The sequence below is a fragment of the Rhinatrema bivittatum genome, chromosome 13 (assembly GCF_901001135.1).
Source record: "Rhinatrema bivittatum chromosome 13, aRhiBiv1.1, whole genome shotgun sequence".
In the NCBI taxonomy this organism is placed as follows: domain Eukaryota; kingdom Metazoa; phylum Chordata; class Amphibia; order Gymnophiona; family Rhinatrematidae; genus Rhinatrema; species Rhinatrema bivittatum.
The window spans coordinates 775,870-794,235 of NC_042627.1; the positions used below are offsets into that span (position 1 = coordinate 775,870).

Consider the following 18,366-nt stretch of genomic DNA (forward strand, 5'->3'; position numbering starts at 1 on the left):
ATACCTCTGTGGCTAGCTTTGGAGAATTATCCTTGTTTTATCAGGTCAGGGAACAGAGGTTTAAATACTACAGAGATTATTATTATGGGAAGTTAAGTCCTTCCAGTCTGGCCAAGGTCCATCCAGTTTCATGTACCAATTCTTATAATCTTAGCCAAAATGAGGTTAACCTCATCTCTCTACCCAGGCAACACATTTGATCGTAAGTAAAAAAAAAAAATAAATAAATACTTAAACAGGAAATATATTCAAGGTTCATTTTATTTTCTTTTTAAATTAAAGCAAGCATGCATTGGTGACAAAATATAATTCAGTAGATTGGCATTCAACATATTTAAGCAATCTATACCCCCATCTTGCCCCTTCAAATGATAATAAAAGACAAAAAAAAATGGCAGAAATCATCTGTTCACAACATGGCAAAGGCATTAGTTGCATAGTTACCAGCAGTACCCTGAAAAACGTTTTGCTGGTTCTCTGCATGTCTCCCTGAAGTGCACATGCAGTGTCTGCATCTGGAGGAATCAGGAAGGCTTCAGCTAGATCACTTGTTTTGTTGGCTATTTTAAAAGTTTCACAGTCCCAACAGTCCATTAGCATTGGATAATTTCTGCTCTGCATCGATGGGAAGCGTCTTGTAAAATCAGACACTAACTTTAGTGCATTCTTGCCAACTTTGTAAAGAAAGCTCTTCATGTTTCATTTACCTGGGAATTTACTATTGCTTAATGCAGCAAAAGGAGAAAATCAGTGCAAAAAATGAACCAACCCTGAGTAAATATAATGGTTTATTTGTGCAATGTTTGCTCAGCCTTTTCTGTGCTGGCAGGAAACGAGGACCTGGGATGTTGCTGTAGGGAGCATATGGAGGACTCGGTGCCAGGGGAAGCCCGAACCAGCCATAAATTCTGTGGGACCAAAGCTGAATTCTGTGAGTTGAATGTGACAAAGTGCAGATGAAAATCAACAAACACTGAATTGCTTTAAATAAAAAATAGCTCCTATTTTGCATGGTAACTTTTTGCTTTGTCCTGTTAGTATATCTTCCTTTCTTTTTTTGTCTACACTTTTGCTACTAATTCTATTGCAATACTAACTTGAAAACTCTTGGGCCCCTGGCTCTTATTTGCATGCATTGTGGAGAATTAATGAATGTTAAGGGCTGAAGTGTCCTACTATATTGGAAAGCAAATTCTGAGAGATCTGAGACTGCAACAGAAAGCAGGTAAGGTGTGTCACTGCAGTGAGTTCTCAGTACACATGGGGATTTCCCTTCAATATGTGGGGAAATGCTCTCACCCTGGCAGGATCACAAGACCAGCATTACACAAAGAAATGCAGGAAAAATCCTTTTCATGCTTTACAACTCACTATCATCTTAGGAATGGCAACGAAGTACTTGAAAGGTGTTGCTAATGAAGCAGATGCAGGGTGAGGAGGACAGTAGAAATGGGAAGAGAGGCTGCGTGTCTAAGAGCTGGATCCATTGGGAGATTAAGATGTAAAAGAAATCCATGCTAGAAAAAGAAACGGGAAGCCCTGAGGTCTTTCTTTAACAGCGTTTTTGTGCTGAGCATGTAATATGCAGTCCTTATGATAACAATGCACGTGTGCTACCCTCTTTAACAGATCCCCTTTAATAATGTATCTTTAGCTATGTCCTCAATTAGAAAACAATGTGTTGATGTGTAACCTATAGATAGACCTGAAAATGGAGCAATGATGTCAGGATTCCCAGGAGGAGCAGTGATTCCTGAGAGGAAGAGTGAAATTACCTACCCAGCTGCTGGCCCTCAGGCCGAGCTATCAGTCACTGTGTCGGGATTGCTCTCTATAGTACCGTAGCTTTCATGGTTCTCAACCAGGTGCCTTGGCTGTACCTCTTTGAAGCCCCGGTTCTTGTAGTGCCGGACACCATAGATCACTGCTATTATCACAGCTGCAAGCAGAGCTGTCACTGCAATGGTGATGCCTGCTACTGCACCTCCACTGGGCCCCCTTGAGAATTCTGGGTTGAGAAGCATGGATAGTTTCTCTTCATCCGTGGCATTTGCTAACTTCCAAAGGTTGGTGCCTTGCAGCTTCACCCAGGCTTTGCTGCCTTCAGCTCGCACCAGCACAGCCTGTGAAGTGCTGGAGTTGAAGGATGGAGTCCAGAGGAATGGTGGGAGGTTGATGGGAGGGAGACGTTGGGCAAATAATGTCCCTGCCTGCAAGCAGTACAGGACCTGGCAGCCATCACTTATGTAAGCTTTATGCTGGCTATATCCCGTTGGGCACTTCATGGGGTAGTCAGTGGGGTTCTGGTAAAAGAAATCCTGCAGGAGTCCTGGACTCTGTCCCTTTAGCAATCCGGTCAGGGGATTGCCAGATTCACAACTGAAGAAGCCTCCAAATGGCACAGAGAACTGGAACCCCATCTCATAGTCATCACTCACACATACTTTTAGATTCTCAAAGAGTGATAGTGGGTAGAAGTAGGAGGGACAGGCATTGGTGCCTGTAAGAGGGTTCACCTCACCGACGCTGTAAAGTCCGCCAAAGAGGAAGCCAGAATTCTGAGGCACTGGTGCCAAAGCTGCACACCAGTAGGCGTTGAAATGCACCTTGCTGGAGTAGTAGTTGATACCACATTCCGTGTGACAGCATTTAGCAACCAGCCAACATCTATGGCATGATTTATGGCATTCAGTTTTTGGTTTGGTCACTGACCGCTCCTCACCATGCATCAGGATAGGGATATAGTTGGGTGGGCAGGAGAAGTCACCTGTTAGTGGGTTCTTGGTGCGGTATGATTGGCAGAGCTCCTCAGTGTCCTCCCCAAATAACCCTTGGCATTCCTGGTAGATGCCTCCAAAAGTGAAGTTGGTGTTAGCATCCTGGCATGACCCATCATCCACATTTGCCTGAAAGTTGAAGTTTCGTGAATTGATGTTGACACAGCCTGGGTGTGTGTTGACGGCATAATACAGGCGGATGGCACGCTCCAATGTAGCTGCCACTCGTTTCACTGTGGGCTCGGGCAAATCTGATAGAGTTTCTACGTTTATGAAGAAGGGAAGAGGAAGACCAAACTTGTCAATGGACACCAGTCGGTTTGAGATACCCTCCTGCCACTTTTGGAGGGTGATGCCTGGATAGAAGGGTATACTACCATGGCTCTCAATCTTAGAATCCACTGTGTTCTCCATGTAGCTCTTGGCGACATCGTCCAGAACCTGGGTGCCACCACCAATGCCAACATTAATTTTGCTGAAGAAAGTAGCAGATGCTGCGGCAGTGACAGCTGCTTTGAGACTGATATGGTCCAGCATGAAGGTCTTTTTGATCTGATCCTCCTGCACCAAACTAGCCCCAGCTTCCAAGCTCGTCAGAACATGAGTCCCATAATTCAGGACAAGAAGTTCTGCCACATATTCTGCTTCCCTGCTCTGGTTGTTCTCCAGTTTATTGCCAATGTCGATTAGTTGTTTCTTGAAAGCTGAGTCAAAAGCAAAGTTGGGGGCAGCCTTAACAGAATAGATGTGATGGCGCACCTGCACGCGTGTGGTCACTGTCTGGTCGTAGACATTGTGCATTTTGGTCTCTTGACTGCTGCTGGAGAACTTTCCATTGACCAGCGAGAGGAAGGAAGCCTCAGCATTTATGGAGCGGGAGAAGCCATCGGTGTAGTTGAGCCAGCTTTCAATGAGCTCCGAGTTTATCTCCACGCTGCTTTGTTTGCGGGCAATGACATAGATGTCATTGGGGATGATGTAGTCCCCGTCTTCGGTGGTTCGACACAGGGAGTAGTTTACGCTCATCACAGTCCCCATCTCCACGTTGCGCAGGTTGTCCCAGCCACCTCCAGGCAGTACCTCCAGCACGTTTGCCCCCAGTGCCTTCTTACAGTCCTGGAAACCATAGCCCTGCACCTCAGAGGCAGCAGAATACAGAATCAGCAGAGCCACGAGCAGGAGTGGCATGGCTGAGTGAGTGCGTGGGGAAGGGAAGAGGCACACGGCAGCTCAGTAAAGGACCTTCTTCCCCTGGTTGCCTTCTGTGCCTTTTCTTTCTTTTGTATCTGCCTGGTTCCTGCCTTTCCTTTCCTTTCTGTCTGTACCGACCGACTTGGCTCTGTATCAGTGACTGAGCTTTGAGGAAGTAAAAGGCATGCAAATTAGCGGGAAAGAAAGGGGCACTTTGCCAGACTGCCACTGTCCTATCAGATTCTGCCATTGCTAGAATGGAAATTCCAAGGCACGGGGGAGGGATGGTGGTCAGAATAGGAGGAGGCGTGGAGTGGAGTCATCAACCCAACCTTTCACAAACTAATCCATAAGAGAAAACAAGGAAGCAGAACACAACTTCTTTTAATGAGTCTGCCCCAAACAGCAGGATCTGCTGATCAGTTTCACTGAGGAGACTGCAGAACAGCCCCCAAAACTTCCCCTTTTATGTTTAAAAAATGTGCGTGTGTGTGTCAGAGTTAGCGAGAAAGACAAAGGGTGCATGTATGTGCAGGTAAGATAAAGGGTGTGGGCATGTAAGAGACTGTGTGTGTGCGGTATGTAATGTAAACATGTGTGCATGTAAGGCAAAGGCTCTGTGTGTGTGCATACACGTATGTGTATGTATGTGTGCATGTGAGGCAAAGGCTCTGTGTGTGTGTGTGTGCATACACGTATGTGTATGTATGTTAGGGGAAGGTGTGTGCATGTAAGGCAAAGGCTCTGTGTGTGTGCATACACGTATGTGTATGTATGTGTGCATGTGAGGCAAAGGCTCTGTGTGTGTGTGTGTGCATACACGTATGTGTATGTATGTTAGGGGAAAGGTGTGTGCATGTGAGGCAAAGGCTCTGTGTGTGTGCATACACATATATGTATGTATGTGTGTGCATGTGAGGCAAAGGCTCTGTGTGTGTGTGTGTGCATACACGTATGTGTATGTATGTTAGGGGAAGGTGTGTGTATGTGCGCGTGTGCATGTAAGGCAAAGGCTCTGTGTGTGTGTGTATACGTGTGTGTATGTATGTTAGGGGAAGGTGTGTGTATGTATATAAAAATAGGCGCTGTGTGTGTGTGTATATATATACACACACTGTGTACACACTCTGTGTATGTGTATATATATACACACACACACAAGAAACAAGCTGTCTGGGCTGTCTATGTGTGTGTGTGTGTGTGTGTATATATATATATATATATATATATATATATAAGAAACAGTGTGTGTATGTGTGTGTAAATAAGAAACAGGCTTGTGTGTGTGTCTGTCTATATATAAGAAACAGTGTGTGTATGTGTGTGTAAATAAGAAACAGGCTTGTGTATGTGTGTATATATGAAATAGGCTGTGGGATTATGTATGTATATATATATTTAAGAAACAGGCTTGTGTGTGTCTATATATAAGAAACAGTGTGTGTATGGGTGTGTAAATAAGAAACAGGCTCTGTGTGTGGATCCATGAAAGCTGAAAACAACTAATTTGTGATTTTACGATTCTGTGAGTTTTCTGATTTGGTTTTAAATATGTGAAAGTCAGTGGTTTCTGAAATGCATTTACATATGAGTAAAAATGCTGGCTCCAAGGAAGGAGGATGCATGTTGAGTGGGAGGCCCAGCTCTGGATATTCAGTGTAACACATCCAGAGAGGTGCTCTGCAACATATACCCTTCTAACTTTAGCCAGGTGGTGCCGAATATCAGTGGGAATTGTTTGTTTCCACTCAGAGTAGAGAGGAATTTGTATATTTTCACTGATCCTGCGCAAGAGAATATAGCAGAGAAAGTGCAGCCTGTTTTAGAGCAGCAGACAGGTTGGTGTGAATGCTGGGACATCCCAATACGCACACAAAAAGGGAGTGAATTAGCAGAAGTTTGAAACTTGTAACCAGAAAAGCCAGCCTTCAAGGCTTCAACCTTGGCTACTGTCCATTCACACATCTTTCATAGACATTCATACTCCAATCATCTTTACAAAATCTGTCTAAAGTGGAGAGCATAATCACATTTATTACCTCATGCTTGAATTCAATATAGTCGAGTAGCATGCAGGACTTTCCCAAGGAAATGTAAATATCAGTAAGCGGTGGATATATTCATAGGTAGATGTGATTGTTGGGGCAGGGAGAGGGGGCTGATAAAGAAGTACATATTTTTCCAAAATTAAAGGCATCCTGTCCTAAGGATAGAGGCTAAAATCACAAAAAATATTTCAAGAATCATACATTCTCTCTAACATGCACATGTCGGTATAGAAAAGCAAAATAAATAAATAAAATATCTGTGCCTATAAGGCAAAGGCTATGTGTGTATAGAGGGCTAATGCTGTGTCTGCAGTGTGTGCATGTATGTAAGAGAGAGGCTGTGTCTGCAGTGTGTGCATGTATGTAAGAGAGGCTGTGTCTGCAGTGTGTGCATGTATGTAAAAGAGAGGCTGTGTCTGCAGTGTGTGCATGTATGTAAAAGAGAGGCTGTGTCTGCAGTGTGTGCATGTATGTAAGAGAGAGGCTGTGTCTGCAGTGTGTACATGTATGTAAGAGAGGCTGTGTCTGCAGTGTGTCCATGTATGTGAGAGGCTGTGTCTGCAGTGTGTCCATGTATGTGAGAGGCTGTGTCTGCAGTGTGTGCATGTATGTAAGAGAGAGGCTGTGTCTGCAGTGTGTGCATGTATGTAAGAGAGAGGCTGTGTCTGTAGTGTGTGCATGTATGTAAGAGAGAGGCTGTGTCTGCAGTGTGTGCATGTATGTAAGAGAGGCTGTGTCTGCAGTGTGTACATGTATGTAAGAGAGGCTGTGTCTGCAGTGTGTACATGTATGTGAGAGGCTGTGTCTGTAGTGTGTGCATGTATGTAAGAGAGAGGCTGTGTCTGTAGTGTGTGCATGTATGTAAGAGAGAGGCTGTGTCTGCAGTGTGTACATGTATGTGAGAGGCTGTGTCTGCAGTGTGTGCATGTATGTAAGAGAGGCTGTGTCTGCAGTGTGTGCATGTATGTGAGAGAGGCTGTGTCTGCAGTGTGTACATGTATGTGAGAGAGGCTGTGTCTGCAGTGTGTACATGTATGTGAGAGAGGCTGTGTCTGCAGTGTGTGCATGTGTGTGAGAGAGAGGCTGTGTCTGCAGTGTGTGCATGTATGTAAGAGAGAGGCTGTGTCTGCAGTGTGTACATGTATGTGAGAGAGGCTGTGTCTGCAGTGTGTGCATGTATGTTAGAGAGAGGCTGTGTCTGCAGTGTGTGCATGTATGTGAGAGAGGCTGTGTCTGCAGTGTGTGCATGTATGTAAGAGAGAGGCTGTGTCTGCAGTGTGTACATGTATGTAAGAGAGAGGCTGTGTGAGCGAGTGGAGGAGTAGGCTAGTGGTTAGAGCAGGGGGCTATGAACCTGGAGACCAGTGTATGAGTCCTGCTGTCCCTCCTTGTGACCTTGGGCAGTCACTTTACCCTCCATTGCCTCAGGTACAAACTTAGATCCTAAACCCTATGAGGACTTCCTTTTCTTCCACCAATCCCATGAAGGAAGGGTCCTGAGGTCAAACAATGGGAAATACCTACAGTACCTGAATGTAATCCACTTTGAAGTGCTGGGGAAAAAAAAGTGGAATATAAATATTCCAAGCCTTTGTGTGTGTGACCTTTGGAGTTACTTGCCCATAAACCAAGATTTGAATCTCTCTCCCTGCCAACTGCATGAATTTGTGCCCACAGCTTCGTGCATGCGTAGAAATTATCTGGATAGGAAAGGGCCTCGCTGCAGAGGCTCTGGAAGCAGAGCTAAACTTTAGTTGGTGTATAAATATATATCGAGAGCTTTCTGACTAAAGTTTTGGTTGTAAAAATAGCTCCTAAAATTATTTGCATGATGTTCTGCAAGTAAGTTTATGTGGGTAATTTCAGCCACTCATGTATCCAGGTAAGTCCTGCTGAATATTCAGGACATTATATGCATAACTTTACACAGATGACTTACCCCACTTCCTGGCTTTTTGAATATTGACCTCTGGGTGTTGTTTATGTAAGACGAGTGCATCCCAGAGCTGGCCAGTTCCCTGCATCCAGCAATAGGCTCCTGTTTTGGCGGGAATTTCCCACACTCCCAGTGAAACCCCAGTGAGCAGAGTTTTAAAGAAGCTTTAGAAATCGGGCTGACAGAGTCCCTCCTCTCTCCTGCAGAGACCTGGGCGGTGTCCCTGCCTCCTTTCCCATTCTGAATGGACGCCTTGGGGATGAGGTGGGACACAGCATAGACCCCCTTAGTGCTGCAAATGGAGCAAAGCTGTTGCTAGATTTGTGGACTTTTTGATCCCAATAGAGATTTTAGAAAGGTAAATGCAACAGAAAGATAACTTAGCCATTTAAATGAGTTTAGCTACAAATCCGGAGACTTTTTCACATTTCTGTAATCTCATAAGAACATAAGACTTGCCATATTGGGTCAGACCAAAGGTCCATCAAGCCCAGTGTCTGAACAGATTGGAAGCTTAACCCGAGCCCTGCACCTCTGGGCTTTCTGAGGACTTCCTTTTCTTCCACCAATCCCATGAAGGAAGGGTCCTGAGGGCAAACAATGGGAAATCGCTAGGAGGAGGGAGAACTCCAAGAAGGGAGGGGCTTTTGAGTGAGAAGGTGGAGCCAGGAGTGTCATGGAGGAGGAAGGAACAGCATAACATAAGATGTGCCATTCTGGGTCACACCAAGGGCCATCAAGCAAAGTGTCTTGTTTCCAAGTCACAAATACTTGGCAAGTACCCAAACATTAAATCGATCCCATGCCGGCAACAAGCACTGGCTATTCCCTATTGATTAATAGCAGTTTAGGGATTTTTCCTGCAGGAACTTATCCAAACCTTTTTTAAACCCAGCTATACTAACTGCCTTAACCACATCCTCTGGCAATGAATTCCAGAGCTTATTTGTGCATTGAGTGAAATAATTTTCTCCGATTTATTTTAAATTTGCTACTTGCTAACTTCATTGAGTGCCTCCTAGTCCTTGTATTATCTGAAAAAGTAAATAACTGATTCTCATATACCCATTCCAGTCCTTTCATGATTTTGTAGAGCTCTATCATATCCCTCCTCAGCCATCTCTCTCCAAGCTCAGCAGCCCTAACCTTTTTAGCCTTTCCTCATAAGGGAGCAGTTCCATGTCCTTTATAAATTCAGTCACTCTTCTCTGCACTTTCTCCAGTGCACCTAGGTCTTTTTTGAGATGCGGCGACCAGAATTGCAGGCAGTATTTAAGGTGCAGTCTCACCGTAGAGCGATACAGAAGCATTATGACATCCTCTGTTTTATTTGCCATTCCCTTCCTAATAATTCCAAACATTTCGTTTGTTTTTCTGACGGCCACAGCACACTGAGCCGACGATTTTAATGGAATATCCATTATCCACTGTGATGCCCAGATCTTTATCCTGGGTGGTAACTCCTAATATAGTAACATAGAAATGACAGCAGAAAAGGACAAAATGGTCCATTCAGTCTGCCCAGCAAGCTTCCTAATGTAGTGACTGCCACTCTGTGCACTTGTCCCCTAGCTTTATGATAAAAATTGCTGAGGCAGAAGCAGTCCTGTACTTTTTCACTTATGTCTGCATATCAGAACCCCAGACCATAAAAGTCTGGACACTCTTGGTTGTTGTCTGAATCCAATTCACTTTTTCCCCTGCCATCGTAGTGGGGCACAATGTTGCACCTGCATTAAAAGTATCAACACTTGGACTTCCGGCGATGATGTGTAGGAGGCGGAAGTGAAGGGAGAAAGCTCCGTGGCCCCGCTCCCACGAAACTGTAAATTTCGCCGTTCCTACCACTCGTTTCTGATGCCCCTACCTGGTGCCGGCTGCCGGAGGTGCTGCTGAGTCCCCGCCATTGCGAGAAATCCCGCGGGTAATGCGCAGGGCGGGTTACCCACTGCAAATCGGAGCGCCGACCCCATCGACCGCGTGCAGCCAAAATGGCCGTGGCAGCTCAGACAGGGGAGCCCTTGCTGGCCTCTGTCACGGAGGAGGCCCTGCAGAAAATTTCACAGAGAGTGACAGAGGCACTGGATGGACGTCTCTACAAGCCGCAGACTGCGATGGAGGACATCAAATTGGCGGTGGAAGGCCATGCCCAAGAGGTTAGACACCGAGGAAGGCATCATCTCTGATCTTGGGGACCTCTTAGCGACTTCAGAACGCCACGTGGCAGACCTTCAGGACCAGCAGCGCGAGCTCCTTGCCAAAATGGAGGAGCAGGAGGATAGAGACTGCCGGAATAACCTTAAGATCGTGGGCCTCCCTGAGGAGCTGAGGGACGGAGAGCTGAAGGACCTGGTAGAGCTATGGCTCCCACAGCAGGTGGGCCTCATCTTAACTGGCGAAAAGCTCCAATGTGAACAGGTGCATCGTGTGGGCCCGGCTCATGATGGCCTGGGGCGGCCGAGGCCTGTAATGGCTCGGATTCTCAACTGGGATCACAAGACACAATTGCTACAGGCGTACCGTCAGAAAAAGGAGGTGGAATATAAAGGTCACTGGCTGCTGCTGTTTAATGACTTCCCGGCCAGCACCGCAGCGCAGAGGAAGATAATGGCCCCCGCTTGTACAGCACTCCATAAGCGGGGCATCCAGTTTGCCTTGCTATACCCGGCGAAACTACGGGTCCAACACGACAACAAAACTATCTTCTTCACCTCAGAGGAGGCGGATGGCTTCTTGGCGACCCTTCCAAGGCTGGAAGGGGAGTGAAGAATATAGCCCTTCTGGGCGATGGTTCCTAGTTTACTACTTTACCAGTTTCCTCAGTTTCTGCAGTTGTGGGTACCTAGCCAAGAGTGACACCACCTTTCCACGCATACTGGTGTGGATTTGCCATATTCATGTACGAGCTGAGGAGGCCAGTACACGACACCCTTTTGGTACTTTGGCAAGGGTCCACTGGGGGCAGAAGGGTATGCTCCTGAGCGGCGCTCGGCCCTTGTTTAATGTTGGCCTCTCGCGCGCCTACCTCAGGAAGTTTTATGAGCAGGCCAGGAGGTCGCTGTCAGGGGGGGGCTTGCCTTTATTTACCCCGCATTTGCCCAGTATTCGAAATTCTGTCGGGCCATGGATGTTGCTTCCTGGGGCCTGCCCGCATGGGCTACCTGAGACTTTAGGGCAGTGGTCATGCCTGATCTAGAACCAAACATAGTGACGGATGAGGAGTGGGGCCAGAGGAGGGGGACTCTGGTTCCCAGAGAGCAGGACTGGATCTGCTCTGAGCCTCATGGAGCATTGGGGGGTGATCCTGTTGAGGGTACGATGTGTGTGGTTGCTTGGTGTGTTGTTGTGTGTGATAGTGGGGGGGGGGGTTGGGGGGAGGACCATTTCGGGTTGGTCTCAGGAGTTTTCAGTAATGCAAGGGGCACTGTATGTCATCTACCCCCCAGGGCCTAGGCTGGGAGGCCAAGGGGAGATTGTGGTTTGTGTAGCGCAGGGCCTTGATAGGTTCCGGTTCATGTCTCTAATGTTGCTCCTATATCATGGCCAACAATACAAGTGCAAGACTGAAGTAAGATCCTGGGAAAGTTTTCAAATTGGTTATTTATTTAATATTTTCATTGCGGCTACTCCTTGTTTTAGATACAGTCCTTAGATGAATCCCCCTAAGGACTGTATCTAAAACAAGGAGTAGCCGCAATGAAAATATTAAATAAATAACCAATTTGAAAACTTTCCCAGGATCTTACTTCATTCTTGCACTTGTATTGTTGGTCATAATTGAGAGTGCAAGGTCTACTTCGGTGTGTGTCGGATCAATTTCCTATATCATGGCACATGTTAAAATTATTACCATGAATGTGGATGGCATCCATTCCCCGGTAAAGCGGTCTAAATTATACACCATGTTTAAACGCATGAAAGCACAGGTGAGTAAAGAGATGGCGGAAACGCTGTTTCATGGGCTTCCTTGGCCTCGCCTTACACAAAAGCAGCTGGCTATAACAAATCAACCTATTACTAATCAGGAAATGTATGCCATTATTCAAAAACTTAAGCTAGGTAAAGCGGCTGGGTAGGATGGGTTTGCGTCCGAGTATTATAAAATTCTAGGTCTTGGAGATCCCACCCCCCTGCAATCCTACTCTGGGGACGTATTACAAACTAATACCCTACCAGCGGTTTCTAACCAATCTGTTATTGTGGTTCCCCCTAAACCGGGTAAGGGTCCACTGGAGGTGGGGTCCTATCACCCTATCTCGTTGCTTAATGTGGATATTAAAATCCTAGCCTCAGTCCTAGCTGCCAGGTTGTCCACTATCCTACCGTGCCTTATTCATGAGGATCAGTCTGGGTTCGTAATGGGACGTCGAGGGGTGCGGAATGTACCCCGATTGTGGGTGGCTCTGAGTTATCAGGCAGAAGCACTGATCCTAAGCCTAGACGCCGAGAATGCTTTCGATTCTCTCTCATGAGAGTATATGTTTTGGGTGCTACAGCAGGATGGTTTTTCAGGTGTCTATCTGCAATGGTTATGCACCCTTTACAGCAATCCCAGTGCTACCATTTTACTCAACGGAATGCCTACGAGGGCTTTTCCCATTCATTGTGGAGTCTGCCAGGGCTGCCCCCTTTCCCCCTTGCTGTTTGTCCTAGCCCTGGAGCCCCTGGCCATCTGCCTCTGACGGGAACGGGGTATTAGTGGAATTAGTGTGGATGGACACCCTCTCAAAATGGCTCTGTTCGCAGATGACCTTTTACTATTTGTTGGGCGGCCCAGAACTAGCGTGCCTGCTATTATCATTTTGTTTGACCACTTCCATATGAATGCTGGCCTCAAAATAAATTATGCTAAGTCGGAGGGCTTGGGTTTAAACACGCACCTTCCAGACACGTGGGCCCGGGTAAATTAAAGTATCTAGGAGTTTGGATCCCGCGGGACTTGAAGCTATTATTTATTTATAACTTTATAACTTATATACCTTAAATATTATATACCTTAAATATCTCTCCCTGTATTGCTAAATTCGTAATGGGACATCAAGTGTTATTTGTGCATTGCCATGAGTGATTTTTAATCAGTAAAACGATTGATAAATGCAAGCTGAAATTTATTTCACAGAGCTGGAATGAAACTCCTCTCTCTTTGCTGGTGGAAGGAGGAGCGGGGATTTGCCAGGGCTGCACTTTATTTGACACAGCCTGAAGGGGCTGCTTCCCGTCTAACATCCTTATATTGAAACTGGGCCCAGAGCCAAAGGCTGAGGCTGCAAGAACCGGGCTCTGACTCACGCAGGCATCTGACATCTGCAACCCCTCGTGACTCCATTCTGTAGTTCCTATTGCCCTCTCATAACCTTTCTCTTCCTGCACAGTTCAACCAGTGCCCCTCCCTCCTCTTCCTCTTTCAGAATATACCCCTCTATCTGTGCACTCACCCCCTCCTCTTCCAGAATATACCCCTCTGTCTGTGCACCTCACATCCCCTCCTCTTCCAGAATATACCCCTCTGTCTGTGCACCTCACACCCCCTCCTCTTCCAGAATATACCCCTCTGTCTGTGCACCTCACATCCCCTCCTCTTCCAGAATATACCCCTCTGTGTACCTCACACCCCCTCCTCTTCTAGAATATACCCCTCTGTCTGTGCACCTCACACCCCCTCCTCTTCCAGAATATACCCCTCTGTGTACCTCACACCCCCTCCTCTTCCAGAATATACCCCTCTGTCTGTGCCCCTCCCACCCCATCCTCTTTCAGAATATACCCCTCTGTCTGTGCCCCTCCCACCCCATCCTCTTCCAGAATATACCCCTCTGTCTGTGTACCTCACATCCCCTCCTCTTTCAGAATATACCCCTCTGTCTGTGCGCTCACCCCCTCCTCTTCCAGAATATACCCCTCTGTCTGTGCCCCTCCCATCCCCTCCTCTTCCAGAATATACCCCTCTGTCTGTGCCCCTCCCACCCCATCCTCTTTCAGAATATACCCCTCTGTCTGTGTACCTCACACCCCCTCCTCTTCAGAATATACCCCTCTGTCTGTGCCCCTCCCACCCCATCCTCTTCCAGAATATACCCCTCTGTCTGTGCCCCTCCCACCCCATCCTCTTCCAGAATATACCCCTCTGTCTGTGTACCTCACATCCCCTCCTCTTCCAGAATATACCCCTCTGTCTGTGCGCTCACCCCCTCCTCTTCCTCTTTCAGAATATACCCCTCTGTCTGTGCCCCTCCCACCCCATCCTCTTCCAGAATATACCCCTCTGTCTGTGTACCTCACATCCCCTCCTCTTTCAGAATATACCCCTCTGTCTGTGCGCTCACCCCCTCCTCTTCCAGAATATACCCCTCTGTCTGTGCCCCTCCCATCCCCTCCTCTTCCAGAATATACCCCTCTGTCTGTGCCCCTCCCACCCCATCCTCTTTCAGAATATACCCCTCTGTCTGTGTACCTCACACCCCCTCCTCTTCAGAATATACCCCTCTGTCTGTGCCCCTCCCACCCCATCCTCTTCCAGAATATACCCCTCTGTCTGTGCCCCTCCCACCCCATCCTCTTCCAGAATATACCCCTCTGTCTGTGTACCTCACATCCCCTCCTCTTCCAGAATATACCCCTCTGTCTGTGCGCTCACCCCCTCCTCTTCCTCTTTCAGAATATACCCCTCTGTCTGTGCGCTCACCCCCTCCTCTTCCAGAATATACCCATCTGTCTGTGCCCCTCCCTCCTCTTCCTCTTACAGAATACACCACTCTGCCAGTGCACCTCACACCAGCCCACATTCTGGAATTGGCAATGTAAACATAGAAACATAGAAATGATGGCAGAAGAAGACCAAATGGCCCATCAAGTCTGCCCAGCAAGCTACGCACTTATCCTTTTTTTTTTTGGCTTCCAGTACCCTCCAGCCCTAATTCCCCTCCACCCAATTTAGAGAGCAGCTTTGAATCTGCATCCAAGTGACAGCCAAACAATTGCCAGTGGTGCTAAATTTCAATAGGCATCAGAGAATTATTGCCCTTTAGCCTCTGTTCTCTTCAGACACAGGAAGAACTTGATCAAAAGTATGCAAAGCACCTGCAAGCTGGCTCTTGTGATCACAGGCCATGCAGTGGCTATGCCCTTTGTAAGTATTTCCCTGCATGTAGGAGGAGGGGGCATGGCCACAGAGGGGCTTGTGATCGCACATGCAGGAATATTTTCTCATTGATGGTTTTCTGCTGGCATTTTTCCTGGTTTCTCACTGTGAGTGGATTTTCTTCGAGTGCATGTGTGATGAGGTCCATATTCAAAAGCATTTAGCTACATAACTCAGAAGTTATCCTGCTAAATAATATTTGGGAACTTATTCAGCTAAACTAAAGCTGGATAGTAAGTTATCCATCTAGAGTTTAGCCTCATAAGTTAGGGGTGTTCCCAGGCTGAAATGGGAGGAAAGAGTTATCTGCCTAACTTTCATATTCAGAGTTAGACAGATCACTTAACAGCTAATTTTGTTCAGCCCATAGACCTGTGCTAAAATTAGTCAGGTATACTTATCCAGCTAACTTTAAGAAAGCCAGATATATTCAGCGGCAGGGCTACACCTCTGGATATATAGGCTAAGTTAGCCACATAAGTTTAACCTGCTAACTAGCCTACAGCAGCGAATATGGACCGTGGAGTTTTTATCCAACTTGCATCTAGTTCCAGCTGGATGAAGAAGTAATCAGGGGAGCTCTGGATGCTGCAGTACTGTAGCAGGCTGCAAGGTTGCATTTCTGTGGCTTGCATTTAGTTCTGGTTGAAGAAATAATTAAGGGAGCTCAGGATGGTGTAGTATTTTAGCAATTGCTTGGCTGCATTTCTGTGGCTTGCATTTAGTTTTGGCTGTATGAAGAACATAAGAACACGCCATACTGGGTCAGACCAAGGGTCCATCAAGCCCAGCATCCTGCTTCCAACAGTGGCCAATCCAGGCCATAAGAACCTGGCCAAGAAGTAACTCAGGGAGCTCAGGATGCTGTATTATTTTAGCAGGCTGCATGGTTGCATTTCTGTGGCTTGTATTTAGTTCTGGCCGGATGGAGAAGTAACTCAGGGAGCTGCATGGTTGCATTTCTGTGGCTTGTATTTAGTTCTGGCCGGATGGAGAAGTAACTCAGGGAGCTGCATGGTTACATTCTGTGGTTCGATTAGCTGGGAAAATGGATTGCAGTTAATTTCCCTTTTGTGTGGTTTACTTTATGGACCTGATATTGAAACTCATCCAACTAAATGGCGGCTGCTGAGTATCTGGCTACGATCAGCAGCCACGACTTAGCCGGATAAGTAGATATCCAGATACGTTATGAGCGGTCAGTGAGTAGATTGGGTGGTGCTACTTAACTGGATAAGTATAGGAAATCCTAACTTATGCAGCTGTATGAATATCAATAGTTATCCGATGAAGAGAACTGGATAAGTTAGACCTGCCATACAGTAGGTCTAACTTAGGGGGTTATGGGATGTTTCGCATGTGATAGCAAAAAAAGGGGCGGAGTCAGGGCAGCGTCTGCCCCGGAAGAGGAGGAGTCGGGGCGAACACCCCGAGGACATCGCGGATAGCGAAAAGGTAAGAACCCTTTTGGCTGCCCATTTCGCGCCCAATAGCATCGCCTTTTATGATGGCGCTTTCGCAGGCCCGCCCCCCCTACCCCCCCGTTAGCACGTGATTCAGGGAGCCCTGCGACATTGGTAAATCTAGGCCTTAGTTGGATATATTAAGCAGCGCTGCTGTACTGCTGAATATCCCATGTAAGATAGCCGGATAAGTTTTATCTTACACAGACATTTTGTTTTAAATATTGACCTGTAAATGTTTAAAGAATCCATTGTGGCATCACTTGCTGTGTTTTCCTGTAAAGGTAAGTTACTGGGTGTTCTGATCACTGCTGACTGCTCCCCTCTGGCCTGGTATTTTGTGCGTATGAGGTTTGCCGCTGGTGTTGCGTTCAGGCTTGGGGCATAATTCTGATTGCGTTTGTTTTCCTGTAAAGGTAAGTTATTGGGTGCTCTGATCACTGCTGACTGCTCCCCTCTGGCCTGGTATTTTGTGCATATGAGGTTTGCTGCTGGTGTTGCGTTCAGGCTTGGGGCATAATTCTGATTGCGTTTGTTTTCCTGTAAAGGTAAGTTATTGGGTGTTCTGATCACTGCTGACTGCTCCCCTCTGGCCTGGTATTTTGTGCGTATGATGTTTGCCGCTGGTGTTGCGTTCAGGCTTGGGGCATAATTCTGATTGCGTTTGTTTTCCTGTAAAGGTAAGTTATTGGGTGTTCTGATCACTGCTGACTGCTCCCCTCTGGCCTGGTATTTGTGCGTATGAGGTTTGCCGCTGGTGTTGCGTTCAGTCTTGGGGCAGAATTGTGACTGCGTTCGTGCTGCAGGCTTGATTAGAAGATCTCAGGGCTGAGAGGATGTGCAATGCGGGAATGGATTCCACACTCCTCTGATGATTTCTCCAACTACTTCTTTTGGTTTCTTTTCTGGTTAGGGGAGTGGAGGGGAACTCTCTTGCCCTTCCCCCAAACCCTCTGATTGCTGGGAAAGGGTTGGGAGCCTACGTGTGCCCAACTCTTAAATCCAGTTCTTCCTTCATGTGGTTTTATGATTGCGTTTATTATCTAAACATCATTGAATTCATTATTAACATCAGGCACATGATCTGAGGCAGGGAAATCCTGGGCTGTGTTTTATCAGCTACTTCCTCATTTCCAAGGTCCCTTGGTTACAAAAACAAGTGACGGGTTAGCTCAGTATTAAAGAACATTTCCTAGGGCTGTAAAGCTCAGGGGTTAACAGGAAATCCCTATGCTAATTCTAGCCGTTTTGTGTTAAAATCTCTGCTTCATAGGGTTTTGCTGTTATGTGACTAATTCTTTATTTTCTAAGGACAGGGTTTCTGTTTTTAAGCTTGGTTTATTTTTTTTTTACTGGCTGTTGTGAGAGGCCAGAGGGCTACAAAAGCATTTGTACCATTCCCTAGGGCAGGGCCCTGCATCTGTAGGGTCCTTTCTTGTTGGTGGTAGATGGCCCCAGGAGACGTTCCCGTGAGAAGAGCACCACACAGCTCACAGTCTGAGATGAGCATTGCCACAGCTAGGCGAGGAGATCCTGAGAGAGAGATCATTAGTGGGCAGTGAGGAGGAGTAAGGAGGGGGGGGGGTTATTGAGAAGAAAGTAGGAAGTGGATATGGTGAGAGCTCTTTGTAGAAGAGGTATAAGTGATCCCAAGGTGACCATCTTTTCTCATTGGAGGTACTTGTTGAGGGCCCGTAAGTCTAGAATAGGACAGACACCTCCCGATTTTTTGGGGATTAAGAAGTACCGGGAATAGAACCCTAGGCCTTGCTGAGAGTATGGAATGGGTTCTATCGCTCTTGACTGGAGAAGG

At 46.8% G+C, this 18,366-nt stretch overlaps 1 protein-coding gene across 1 annotated transcript; it reads right to left on the reverse strand.

Annotated features, from left to right (window-relative positions):
- Positions 1–243: 243 nt before the first annotated feature.
- LOC115074683 (macrophage-expressed gene 1 protein-like) lies at positions 244–4,119 on the reverse strand. The gene has a single exon (XM_029574374.1). The coding sequence runs from the start codon at positions 3,963–3,965 to the stop codon at positions 1,794–1,796; it is 2,172 nt and encodes a 723-aa protein (XP_029430234.1). The 5' UTR covers positions 3,966–4,119; the 3' UTR covers positions 244–1,793.
- Positions 4,120–18,366: the final 14,247 nt, after the last annotated feature.

Coding starts and splice junctions, on each gene's coding strand:
- LOC115074683 (XM_029574374.1), bottom strand. CDS start 3,965: ATGCCACTCCTGCTCGTGGCTCTGCTGATTCTGTATTCTGCTGCCTCT.